At 39.4% G+C, this 12141-nt stretch overlaps 1 protein-coding gene across 11 annotated transcripts in view; it reads right to left on the bottom strand.

Moving 5' to 3' along the window:
* Positions 1–11250, bottom strand: part of LOC143027137 (double-stranded RNA-binding protein Staufen homolog 2-like) — a 33552-nt gene extending 22302 nt beyond the window's left edge. For 7 of the 11 annotated variants that reach the window (XM_076188179.1, XM_076188182.1, XM_076188181.1 and 4 more), the window contains exons 1-6: positions 11084–11250; positions 7755–7864; positions 7623–7664; positions 5182–5849; positions 4583–4966; positions 3492–3696 (exon numbers count right to left, since the gene is read on the bottom strand). In XM_076188179.1, the coding sequence (XP_076044294.1) occupies positions 3492–3696; positions 4583–4966; positions 5182–5849; positions 7623–7664; positions 7755–7863 (1408 nt within the window). In that variant the 5' untranslated portion in view covers position 7864; positions 11084–11250. The remainder of the gene's footprint in view (positions 1–3491; positions 3697–4582; positions 4967–5181; positions 5850–7622; positions 7665–7754; positions 7865–11083) is intronic. The other 4 variants (XM_076188187.1, XM_076188191.1, XM_076188180.1 and 1 more) reach the window with 3 other exon arrangements.
* Between the last annotated feature and the right edge of the window lie 891 nt (positions 11251–12141).

The raw sequence follows: 12141 nt of genomic DNA, 5'->3' as shown, positions 1-12141 counted from the left end.
GAAGAAAGGGTGGTGGATGGGAGTGGAATGGATGGGAGTAGGTATATGCCTTTTGACTTGGCTACCTCTCTTGTAAGGGAAAGAAAAGGCCCTTGATATATCAATAGATAGATAGACAAAATATGAGTAAATTTTTAGTTATAAACTCTGGAATTATGCTTGCAATGTCTTATGTATTACCTGTGTTCACATATACAATATACACATGCTATACATATCATACACAAATTATATTATATTTTCACTAAATTACAAATAACAACAATGCACCCACCAAGTAAGGCACAAGCTCATGTTACAGTTCACATAATCTAAGATCAATATATTGATAGGTGAAAAGAATACTAAACCTTTCAACAATTAGTGAAAGATTCTTACTTTTACAATTGTTAAAGCTGTTAACGCAAAATAACTAACCAATAATACTTTCTTCCGTGGCTAAAAATTGAGTATTATTTTATAGATTGTATCAACTCTCTCATCAATATATCTATCTATATACTGAAGATGCTCTTGGTAAATATATATATATATATATATATATATATATATATATACATATATATATATATATATATATATATATATATATATATATATACTGATGGTAAATCTTCAGCTATAATAAGGTCACAAGGGTCTCAATGAATCTTGTTTAGGGTCTTTTGTCAATTGCAAAAAATCATCTAGTAAGCCAAACAAAATATATGTCAGCATATTGAAAAGGTTATCACCAAAGCAGTTTAATGGCATCACTTAACAAGTGTTCCTTTTTTCATCAACAATAAAATAATGGTAAAAAGACCTTTGTGAACTAGAGAGATAGCTTACAATTTTGTGTATGTGTGTGTGTGGCATGTGTGTATTTTTACCTAGTTTTATTATACGGGAAGGGGAGCTATGCTCGTAGTGACCCATCTTTGTATCTCTCCGCATCTAGTTTGTTCTTAAATTCTTGTATGGTTTCTGCACACACTATTGTTTCATCCAATTTGTTCCAGACATCCACCACTCTATGTGGATTTTTTTTTTCTCAGATCTCTTCTATAGCTATCCTTTTTGAGTTTCTTTTCATGTCCCCTTGTTTTTCTTTTATCCCACTTTAATAAGTCTTCTCTGTCAAGGACTTCCATGCTTTTCATGATTCTGTAAATGGCCAGTAGATCTCTTTCTCTTCTCTGTTCCAGGGTTGGTAGTTCCAGTTTAGACAATCTTTGTACGTCAATTTTGAAAGTGTTGGTGCCATACTTGTCGTTGCTTTTTGGATCCTTTCTAATCTCTTTACATTCTTTTTTGTGCTGGGTGTCCATAGTGTTGCAGTGTACTCCAATCTTGGTCTTATCAGTGTGACTAATAATTTCTATATCATTACTTCATCCAAGTAATTAAAAGCCACCTTTATTGATCTTAGTAAATTGTAGGTTTCTCCAACTATTTTGTTTATATGGTTGTCTGGGGACATGTCTTTGTTAATAATTACTCCTAGGTCCTTTCAGAAGCTAACTTTTTTACTTCCTTTGTACCAATTTTATATTGTCCTGATATTCTTTTTTTACTTTTTCCAAACTCCATTATACTACATTTCTTGATGTTGAAGTTCACTTCCCACTTTTGGCTCCATTCCCAGACTTTGTCCAGGTCTCTCTGTAGTGATTCACAGTCTTTTTGTGTGGTACTTTATTAAATACCTTTTGTAAATCCAGGAAATCACAAACTGCCCATCCATCCCTTTCTTGCATTATATCTATTAACCTTGTGACACATGGTTTTCCTTGTCTAAAGGCAAATTGTTCTGGATTCAGTATATTTTTTTCCAGATGTTTCGTCCATCTACTTTTGATAACTTTTTCACATATTTTTGCTATTGTGCTTGTACGGGAGACTGGTCTATAGTTTGTTGGGTCTTCCTTGTCTTCCCTTTTATATACTGGCATGATATTGGCATTTTTCTAGTCTTGTGGTACCTTTCCTTCTTTGAGTGAGCAATCTATTATCTTATATATTTTGTCCATTAGTTCATCTATACATTCTTTTAGTATCCAGTTTGCAATTCAATCCAGGCCCAGGCCATGTGATTTTCTGACATACTAATGAACCACCATCTGGAACGGATGCCTAGAATAAGCTCTGGAGTACAGTGCTTTTTCACTAAGTTGGAGGAAATGCCTAGTCTGGTATTGTATGGGAAAGAAAGAGCTTCGCCTAATGAGTGCCCAAAATGATTTATTAGAGTAACTTCACTGAGTGGAAAAGAATTTAAAAAGGAGGATGGTGAAGGCAGACAAAAATATGATGAACCAACTAAAAGAAGACTAGATGTGAGCAGGATTGAATCGCTGTTAGGATTCATCCCACCAAAAAAAAGCCGTAATATTGAAACTCCACAACATAACCAAAGGTATAATGACGACAATATTGTCTTTTTTTCAGGTTTGCAAGAGAAGGTAGAAGACTAGGTAAAGGTATAGATTTAGAAAGGGAAATAAGGTATAAAACTATTCCATGAAATAGATTACAGAGCTAATGAATAAAATTATAGGTCTAAAAGCAGAATGCAGGGCAATGTATACAGAAATGCACGAGTTAACCCATTCAACTCCGATGACAAGATGTCTTGTCATTTGGTCAAATAAAACAAAAAATCATAAAGCACCAAAATGTTTGATCAAACACCAGAAAAATATGATGTCAGTCCTCGAGGACTGACGTCATATTTTTCTGGTGTTTGATCAAACATTTTGACCAAATGACAAGACATCTTGTCATCGGAGTTGAATGGGTCAAAAAGACAGAATGCTGAGACCAACTGAGAGCTTAATGACCTAAAAGAATTAAAGTTAAAAATGAAAATTAATTCATTTAAAATAAAGATACAAAAACAAGGCTTTAAAAAGAGAAGTAAAAGAACAAATACAAGCGGTGACCAAGAAAGTTGGAGATACCATAAAGGAGACAGATCTTCAAGAAACCAAAAATCAATGGAAAGTAGATTAGGAAAACCAAAAAATAGCTTTTAAAGAAACTGCACAACAAGTGTGTGTGTGCATGTATTCACCTCGGATCTGCTGCAGCCTCTTTTCGAGACAGCCAGACACCACCCTACGGCAGTGAGCTCAGAGCTCATTATTAGCAGATCTCTGGGTAGGTCTGAGACCACTCACACTCCACACACCGGGAATGCAAGGTCACAACTCCTTGACTAACGTCCCGTACCTACTCGCTGCTAGGTGAACAGGGGCTACACGTGAAAGGAGACAAACCCAACTTGTCTCCGCCCGGCCGGGGAATCGAACCCCGGTTCTCCGGCTTGTGAGGCCAGTGCCTTACCAATCTGCCACCGGGTGTGTGTGTGTGTGTGTGTGTGTGTGTGTGTGTGTGTGTGTGTGTGTGTGTGTGTGTGTGTGTGTGTGTGTGTGTGTGTGTGTATGTGTGTGTGTCATACTAACTTTTATACTAGTTTATCTTTCTATCCAAACCTGGAAGATGCTTACCTTGTTTATTCTGTCGTTGCGCTTTAGGTGGAGGATGTTTAAATTGTGTTTTTTCAAGCGCTATTGCTGCTGCAGCATGCTGAGCTTTCTTTATACTTGGACCAGATGCTGTGTACTCTTCTGTTTCATCCAGTTTTAATGTAACTGTAAACGTCTTTTTGTGTGCGGGGCCTTTTTCATCCGTTAAGCAATACTGATGTTGAATCTAAGTCAAAAGAGCAAACTCTATTAATGCAATCTCTGAAAAGATTTCTTCCCCTTTCTAGGGAAGGTAACCAGACAAGGCACGTACCCATCCTCCACCCATCCCACACCTATTTGTTTCCCTTTTAAAAACTCCTGCTCCTTGTGGAAGGGGCATCCCTAACCTGGGTCAGAGGCAATGCAGTAAAATACAGCACCTCCAAAGCAGGAACTGACAGTTGAAACTGGTTTACCTCCCCCATGGTGACCATCCCTCCTCATTCCTTAAAGAGTAAATAGAGATGAGGAGAAAACCCTTCAGGTCATGTTTGTTTATCACAACCATTCTCCCCTCACAGCTATCTCCTCCTCTCTCCCCTGCTTAACAGACATTCCTCTTACACCTAAGGCCCCCCCTTCACCCTACCCTTTCTATGGCTGAATAAAAGGGAATGTCTGTTGAGCAGGAAAGGGAGAAGGTAAGAGATAGGTGTGTGGGGAGAAGGGTTGTAAATGAATGATAAAAAGATGCCACCTGAAGGGGTTTCTCTTAATGTTCTCCATTTCTACATGAAGAAACATGGAGACTGGGTAGCCATGTAAATGAAATGGTGTGGGTAAATCAGTTTCAGTTGTCTGGTCCTGCTATGGAAGTGCTGTGTCTTGCTACATTGCTTCTGACTTGGGCAGTGGGCATGGGGGGGACAGGGATGGTCCTTCATCCACAAGGAGCTAAGATAAAAGGGAAACAATTGGGTGATGGATGGGGTGTGGGATGGGTAGAGGTGGGTGCTTGTCTTGGTTGGCTACCTTTCTTATAAGGAGGAAGAAGGCTTTTGGTATCAAGACAGACTAATTATATTTATTACACCAGCCTTTATACTTCTCTTATTGCACAGTATCCTTACCTTATTATATCTCGCTAATTCATTTATTAAACACATTGGGGTTTTCTCCTTAGAACAATTACTGGAAGATGGCAAGCCATTTGTAAGTGGGGAAGTAGTTGACGAAGATGTGGAGGGGGTGGTTGAGGTGGTGAGGGGTGGCTGCTGCACATTGATCATCTGTTGGCCCAATGATGCTGCAACACTGCTCACTTGTTGTTGCGGAGGTGGTGCGGGAGGCTGTGGTTGCTGAGGCTGTTGATGTTGCTGTTGGTGTTGTTGCTGCTGTTGCTGTTGCTGCTGTTGCTGTTGTTGTTGTTGCTGTTGTTGCTGCTGCTGTTGTTGATGGTGATGCATACTGCTAGCTCCACCAAGACCAGGTCCACTGCTTCCCAAACCACTCATCTGTACGGAAGTTGAAAGCATAGTATGACAAATATTCCACTTTATTCACGGAAAATTACATATCATCCACAACAGCTGTGTACACAGTTGTCAAAAGTATCAAGACCCCAGGAATATGAAATGATGTGAAATATGGAACAGACCTACAACACATACTTGTAGTTACAAGGACCCTGCGGCCTCAATACTTTTTCCCGCAACAGTACCTGACCTACCTGATGAGGTGCGGTGTGAGGGTTGACAGTGTGGGGAGGTTGGGCCATATGGGGTGGACCTGGGTGTTGCATATGTTGCTGCTGAGAGTGTGGTCCACCTGGACCATTATGGGGTCCACTGCCAGTACCACCTGTGTGTGGACCCATGTGTGGTCCACCATGAGGACCATTAGGATGGCCACTATGAGGGCCTGGCCCACCATGGGTCAAGTGACCACTGTGGGTGCTGCCATGAGGCCCACCATGAGGATGTGGTGCTGTATGTGGTCCACCATGTGGGCCAGTATGGTGACCACCATGGGGACCACTGTGAGGGCCTGAGTGTGGTCCTGAGTGTGGACCACCATGAGGAGCTGCATGGGGGGGTCCTGCATGAGGCCCATGGCCAGGGTGTGGCCCAGCATGGTGGGGACCAGGATGTGGCCCTGGGTGATACTGGGAGTGTGGCCCTGTGTGTGGAGGAGGTCCTGGCTGTGGGGGATTATGGTGGTGAGGACCATGATGTGGTGGGTGGTGAGGTGGGTGGGGTCCTGGTGGCCCATGGTGGTAGGGTGTGGCCAGGGTGTGGTGATCGACCCCTTGGTGTGAATCTGGGTGACTCATGGCCTGGGTCATGACTGCCATGCCACCAGTATGGGCCATCATTGGGGCCATGCTCACCATGCCTGCTGGACATCAATAGTTTCATCACTATTAGCAAGTACATCTAGAAACCTTACTTATGCCGGACATCATACTGGTGTATTTCATACAACAGTTCATCGAATATTCCTACAAATTTTCTTAGGTGTATTGCTGCCCAACAAATATCAATGATCAGCAAAGTTCTTCGAGTATCCCTACAAACTTTCCTGGGTGTATTGCTACCAAATAAATATCGATGACCAGCAATGTACAATTCATCCAATTCTGTTATTTTATCAAACAAGATGGGGCATAGTTCACTGGCCACAGACACTTCTGAAGAAGCAATACAGCCAGAGAAATCCTGGCACTAACTTGAGAGTTTAAAGTACGCCAGTATGTTGCCACCTCTATTCATCCAGTTTATCATAAAAATAAAAACTAACAAAACAGTTAAGAATTATTCATTGATTCAATGACTACGTGTTTATCAAAACATTCTAAAGACATTATACTGAAACTGGATTACTTGTTCTAATTCTATACTTGTCTTTACCACAAAATCAATATGTATACTTAAGATGTAATTAATCCCTACCATGACGAGTAACATGAAACTGGAAGAGACAAAATGTACCATATCATGGGGTGACTTCAGAGAGTAGTTTTGAGACTTCACGATATTATTATCAGAAAATTATACATCTACACATCTGCTTTAAGTCATATTACTTGCAGTGTTGATGTGATGTAAATTAATGGACAGAAAAAAGAACTGTTTAGTAAAAGAGCTACATACAATACATCAGTGTCTCACGTCATCCACCGATTCGGGTTACTTCCGACAAGCCTACGGTGACTTCAGTCGATCATTAACTTCCAATGTATAAGCCATGCATATAAGACTGGACAATTCCAGGCTCCTTTTGAGCAACTTTGGAAAGAAAGAAAAAAAAAAAAAAAAAAAAAAAAAACATAATGCAGAACTTGGCACATTGACCAGTGTCTAAAGTCCATCCCAGTAGTCACATGCATCTGAAGTCACCTTAAGACTACTGAAAAATAAGAGAGAGCTTTTAGCATGTTATTACTTAAGTGCTCAATATAGCATTACAAATATCTTACTGTGACTCTAGTAATGATGGGTAACAATTGATTCTATCTATATACCAAGGGATTTTTCCCCCTTACAAGGGAGGTAGCCAAGTCAAAAGACATATACCCACTCCCACCCATTATGCTCTCATTCATCACCCTTTCCTCCCTCTCATCTTAGCTCCTCATGTATCTTGCCTACTGCCCTGGGTCAGAAGCAATACAGCAAGACACAGCACATCCACAGCAAGGCTGCTTCACTTAATTGGTGACACCCCACCTCTTGGTCCCCTCATACAGAAAAAGAAAAGATGGGAGAAATCCCTTCGGGCTGTGTCAAAATATCATTCACACATAACCAATTCCTAACCCCCCATCCCCTTCCTTCCTTGCATCACAGTATCATCTATACACAGCCATTCTCCACTCACCCCTATCTCCTGCAATGGATTACACTCATAATCCAAAACTCCCTCGTTCTTAAAAACATTCTTAAATGGGAAATGTTTTCCCTAGATATGATTACTCTTTCTTTTCTAGTTCCAAGAGACATATTTAACAACAAAACTCAAATTTCTTTCTTTAGAATTTTTTTTTTCACACAGATTTGAATTTATACTCTCATAATCTATGGTTATTTATAGTGCAACCTCATCCGAAATCACCCCACATCCAAGGTCACCTTGTCTTACAGTAACTGAAAAAAGCTCAGGAACTCGAACCCTTCATCAACTTTGGGCAGTCTGTCCGCGCTGTGGGGTTCACTGTAAAAGAAAGAAAGAAAGAAAGAACGAAGAAGGAGAAAAAAAATTGGGTTGCATGAAACCAATTGAAATAAGCAGCAGACTACCTACCCTGCATGGAGACAGGTGGAGGTTGAGTCATGGATACCATCATAGGTGGCCTCTGCTGGTGGGGTGGCACCATACCCGGCTGGGCCATACGCATTGGCACTTGAGCCATTCTGAAAGTAAGTAGTAATTAAATTACAAGATTAAATGTTGACTAAATTTGAACTCATCACCTGAGCATTAAAGCATGTGGTTATCAAACTTCTAAGGAGAAAAATCCCTCTCAAAAATGTAAGAACTACACTGGCATGCTTGCATTCAAAACACCATTCAGCTTTCAGGCATCACCTACATAGAATTGGCCTGGATACAGAATCAAACTGCCCTAGGTGATGCCATCACAAAGAAGATACTGAACACTTCATCCTTCACTGCTCCACACTAACAATCCTAAGACATTGACAGAATATTTCTTCCCAGTGACCTATGGTCCCATCTGGTGGCCACTGCCAGTTAGCTGGGAGCCATGGGTCCAAGAGACCTGAGGCAATGGACTGATTGACTATTGCAGTGCTATGGCCACAACTACTCCCCCAAAGAGTCTTCTAGTTGTGTTCATCCCCAGATACATATTTCTCATAGTACTTTTCATTCCCTCAGACACTTACTTCCTTTACATTACAATTTTAATTCACCCCACGAGTTCATCCCCTGCTATATGAGACCCCACATACTTAAAGCTCTCCACTTCTTTGAGTTTCTCACCCTTTCAACTCACCTCCATCCCATTGCCACCCTTAGCCACTGCACCTCTCATCTTACTTTTGCCCACATTTATTTCCCCTTTTTTCATACTTTCCCAAAATCCACCGCTAATTGATTCAGTCTAGCCTCTGACTTGGTTATAAGTGCAGTGCCATCTCCAAACAACAAATGTCTCACTTCTCACTTCCCTCCACTTTCAATTGTTAATCCTAAACCCCTGCCTAAGCACCCTCACACTTCTTCCCTCACTCCCCCATCCATGTACACATTAAATAACCATGGTGACAGAATACAACCCTGGTTCATCTTTACCTCAAACCATTCACTCTCAATTTCCTAACCTCACACATGCTCTACAATGTGTAAAAACTTTTATCACCCTTGACAGACCTTCCCCTATCACATACATCTGCAACCCTTCCTATAATGCCTCTGTCAATCTTATTGTATGACTTCCAAATCCATGAAAGTTTAAAAGACATCCTTATCCTTTGGTAAAAACTTTTCACATATCTATCTTATCACAAAAATTTTATCTACACACCCTCTTGTTACCCTAAACCCACACCCCTCTTCACCAATTACTTTCTCTGTTCCCCTCCCAATCCCCTTAATTAACTCCCATGATCCTCAGCAACCACACCAACCAAACTGATCTATCTAAAACTAATACATTCATATTTGTCTCCTTTTCTTAGTGGAACTAGACATGCACTCCTCAAGTCCACTGGCACACAATAAACAATTTCACCATTCCACCATAGTTGCTCCTCCCTTTATCAGATACTACACATGACAACTATCTTACACAGATGCCTTATCAGCTTTCATCCCTCTTCACTTCCTCTTTTTCTATAGTCTTATCATTCTATTCTCCTATCATAGTTATTTTCTTGGCACCTCCCACTGTCACAAGCAAACTTTCCCTCCTTGAAATTCTCATCCATCTTCCCCTCACCACATTCCTTTCCATGCCAGACCCCTTTACCTTTTCCTCCCTACTCAACTCACCCTCCCTCCCTCTTTTTACTTCATCCCAAAACATCTTTTTATTATTTTAAAAATTTTCTATCAAATACAATTTGCTCCACAATACTACTGTGCTAAACATGGCAAAATGAATTACCAATGACCTATTTCATTAGCAAGAGTTTAAATTACTTTAATCTAAATACAAAATGTTGTTAGTCATTCTCTTTTGCCTTCTTTAACATGGAAAAGGTTGGGGAGCAAACATGGGACTGGAACACAACACTACAGGAGTGACAAAATTACAGAAAAATAAATGACCAACAATAAGTTTTATCACCAAAAATTTAAATTACTTTAATCTAAATATACATAGGACTGTTGATCATTTATTTTGCCTTGTTTAGCACAGGAAGGGTTGGGGGCAAAACTGTCAGTTGAAACCACTATTACTCCAGGAATGTAATTTCATCTGAGATTACCTGAAGGCTGCAAGAAAAACAGGGGCAACAGATTGATTGATTGAATCCTATAATAGGAAAAAGATCTATTACAAAAGGAAAGAAAAAATGGAGAAACAAGTGAGGTTAATTTATGGAAGTATTTTTGTTGCAATGTAAACAATACAATATGTTCAGCCCCTACAGCAGGTTATAGCAAAGAATCCACCACAACATTACGTTGTGGTAGAGCAGCCTTCTTCCTACATGTGACAATTTCTAAGGCATAAGAAACCAACAAATACATATGCTATACTATCATGAGACACTAACCTAACTTAACAACTGGATAAAGGTAATAAAAACTCATAATCATCTTATCAAATGAAATGAACAATACTAACATGTGACCTATTTACAGAAAGTAATGCTCCACAATATATGATGTTATGATAATAAATTTACAACAGATTTTGTCGATTAAAGATAATTTGAAATCAGGAAGTGACAATGTTACTCCTATCTTAATTTACCAAATCTGTAGAGTTTTGTATGTGGGAAAGGAAACTAAATCAAAATTAAAATTCAAAGTTAAAATGGCTGGTCACTTAATATATGATATCATGAATTCTTATAAGTATTCTTTTCATGTTTTCAATGGAGAAGAGTTACTACAGCCTATTGGTGATTAAAATGTCTAAATACTTACTAATACTTTACTCCTATAATTTGTATAAATATCTACCAAAGAGCATACCCACTAAGAGTCTAAGTATTTGTCAACAAAAACAAACCCATTCACCTTTTCTGTTACCTAACCAAATTTGGGTTTTAAAGCCCAATTACTCATGAGTTTGCATATTAAACGTTATTGTATACATATGAGCTCCTTATAGGCTGAACCATTGATACCATATTAAAACAAACAATATTTACTACTTTCTGTTTACTAACACCTTGTGCTGGCCCCCATCACCTTCACTTAGCCTACAACTCCTATATTTCACTTCGCTTCCCAAGCATAAAAATATTGTACTTCCTGAAATAGTGCTTCGAATGGCGTGCACATCTAAACTTATATAAAGCCTAACTGTCTGCAACACATCCTATGTTGCCGGCATCTTTTGCATTTGAGCGTCCTTGTTCATCAACTCTGTCATCTCTGCAGACGACGCAATCTCACCCAGAATTAATCATATTTAAGATTTAAGCTCTTACCTTACGATACAGGTCCTCTTAATTCAAGTCAACCGAGGTCCAAATATTCCTGTCCGAGGTTGAGATGAAAGCAGAGGTCAAAGATACAAGAACTTTGGGATAATATGGCAAACAGAAAAGAGGATTCCTACAAGCTAGAGTGCGGCCATGCTGGTGAACAGATGACATCGACTTCCAGAATTTCCCTCTGGTGAAAATTCCCGTTCTCTCTAATGCTTTTTATTTACAAAGGGGTGACTATTTATCAACTTACTTGCTTAAAAGAATACGGCGGATATTGATTTGCAAGTGTGTATTCCACAGGAGATAAGGAAATACAATTCTTTATTTTGAAAAGATATATATTTAAACATTACCAGTCTTAGACCACTGTTTGTTTATTTGGGAAAATCCTGGAGTCTTTGACCTAGTTTTCATTGCGATGATAGTGACCCAGTCTAGCTATACCTTCACTACAGTGGAAATGATCACTATACCAAAAGTTATATTGAGAATCTAGATAATTTGAATTAATATGGTGTATCTGTAAGACAGAGGGTCTTTCAAAAAGGTGAATTGGATGGGTCTATAAAAGGCAAAATACTTTATTTTGAACGGGCAGAGAATGTTGTGGTTGTATATCTATACCAAACGTTGCGCCAATGCTTACAAGATAAATTAGACTGAAGCATGTAACTAATTCTGTGTCACCACCTAATAGTAGTGGGACGAGAAGAACAGTCGCCAATTATTTTCGGTCCTCCTTGCTATGACTGTTACCAATAAAAGTGCAGAGGTAGTTATAAAATCTATCTGACGTTCATTAGACTCTGACTATGCGGTACAGTTTTGGTTTCTGTCCTATAGAATAGATATCAATTCACTAGAATCAATAGAGAGAAGAATAACCAAAATGATACGGCTCATAAATTTACCTTAAGCTTTGGAAAGATGCAGAGTGCGTGGTGATCTAACAGAGGTGTTCAAGTGGAGTAAGAGCTTTAACAAGGGGGATGTAGAGAAGGTCATCATATTAAGACAACAGGGCAAGACTCGCAGTAATGTATTTAATTTGGAAA

Source organism: Oratosquilla oratoria, chromosome 7, assembly GCF_046742065.1.
Source record: "Oratosquilla oratoria isolate Oo_2021 chromosome 7, ASM4674206v1, whole genome shotgun sequence".
NCBI lineage: Eukaryota > Metazoa > Arthropoda > Malacostraca > Stomatopoda > Squillidae > Oratosquilla > Oratosquilla oratoria.
Note: the sequence above shows the minus strand (reverse complement) of the source record. Positions and strands in the feature narration are given on the sequence as shown.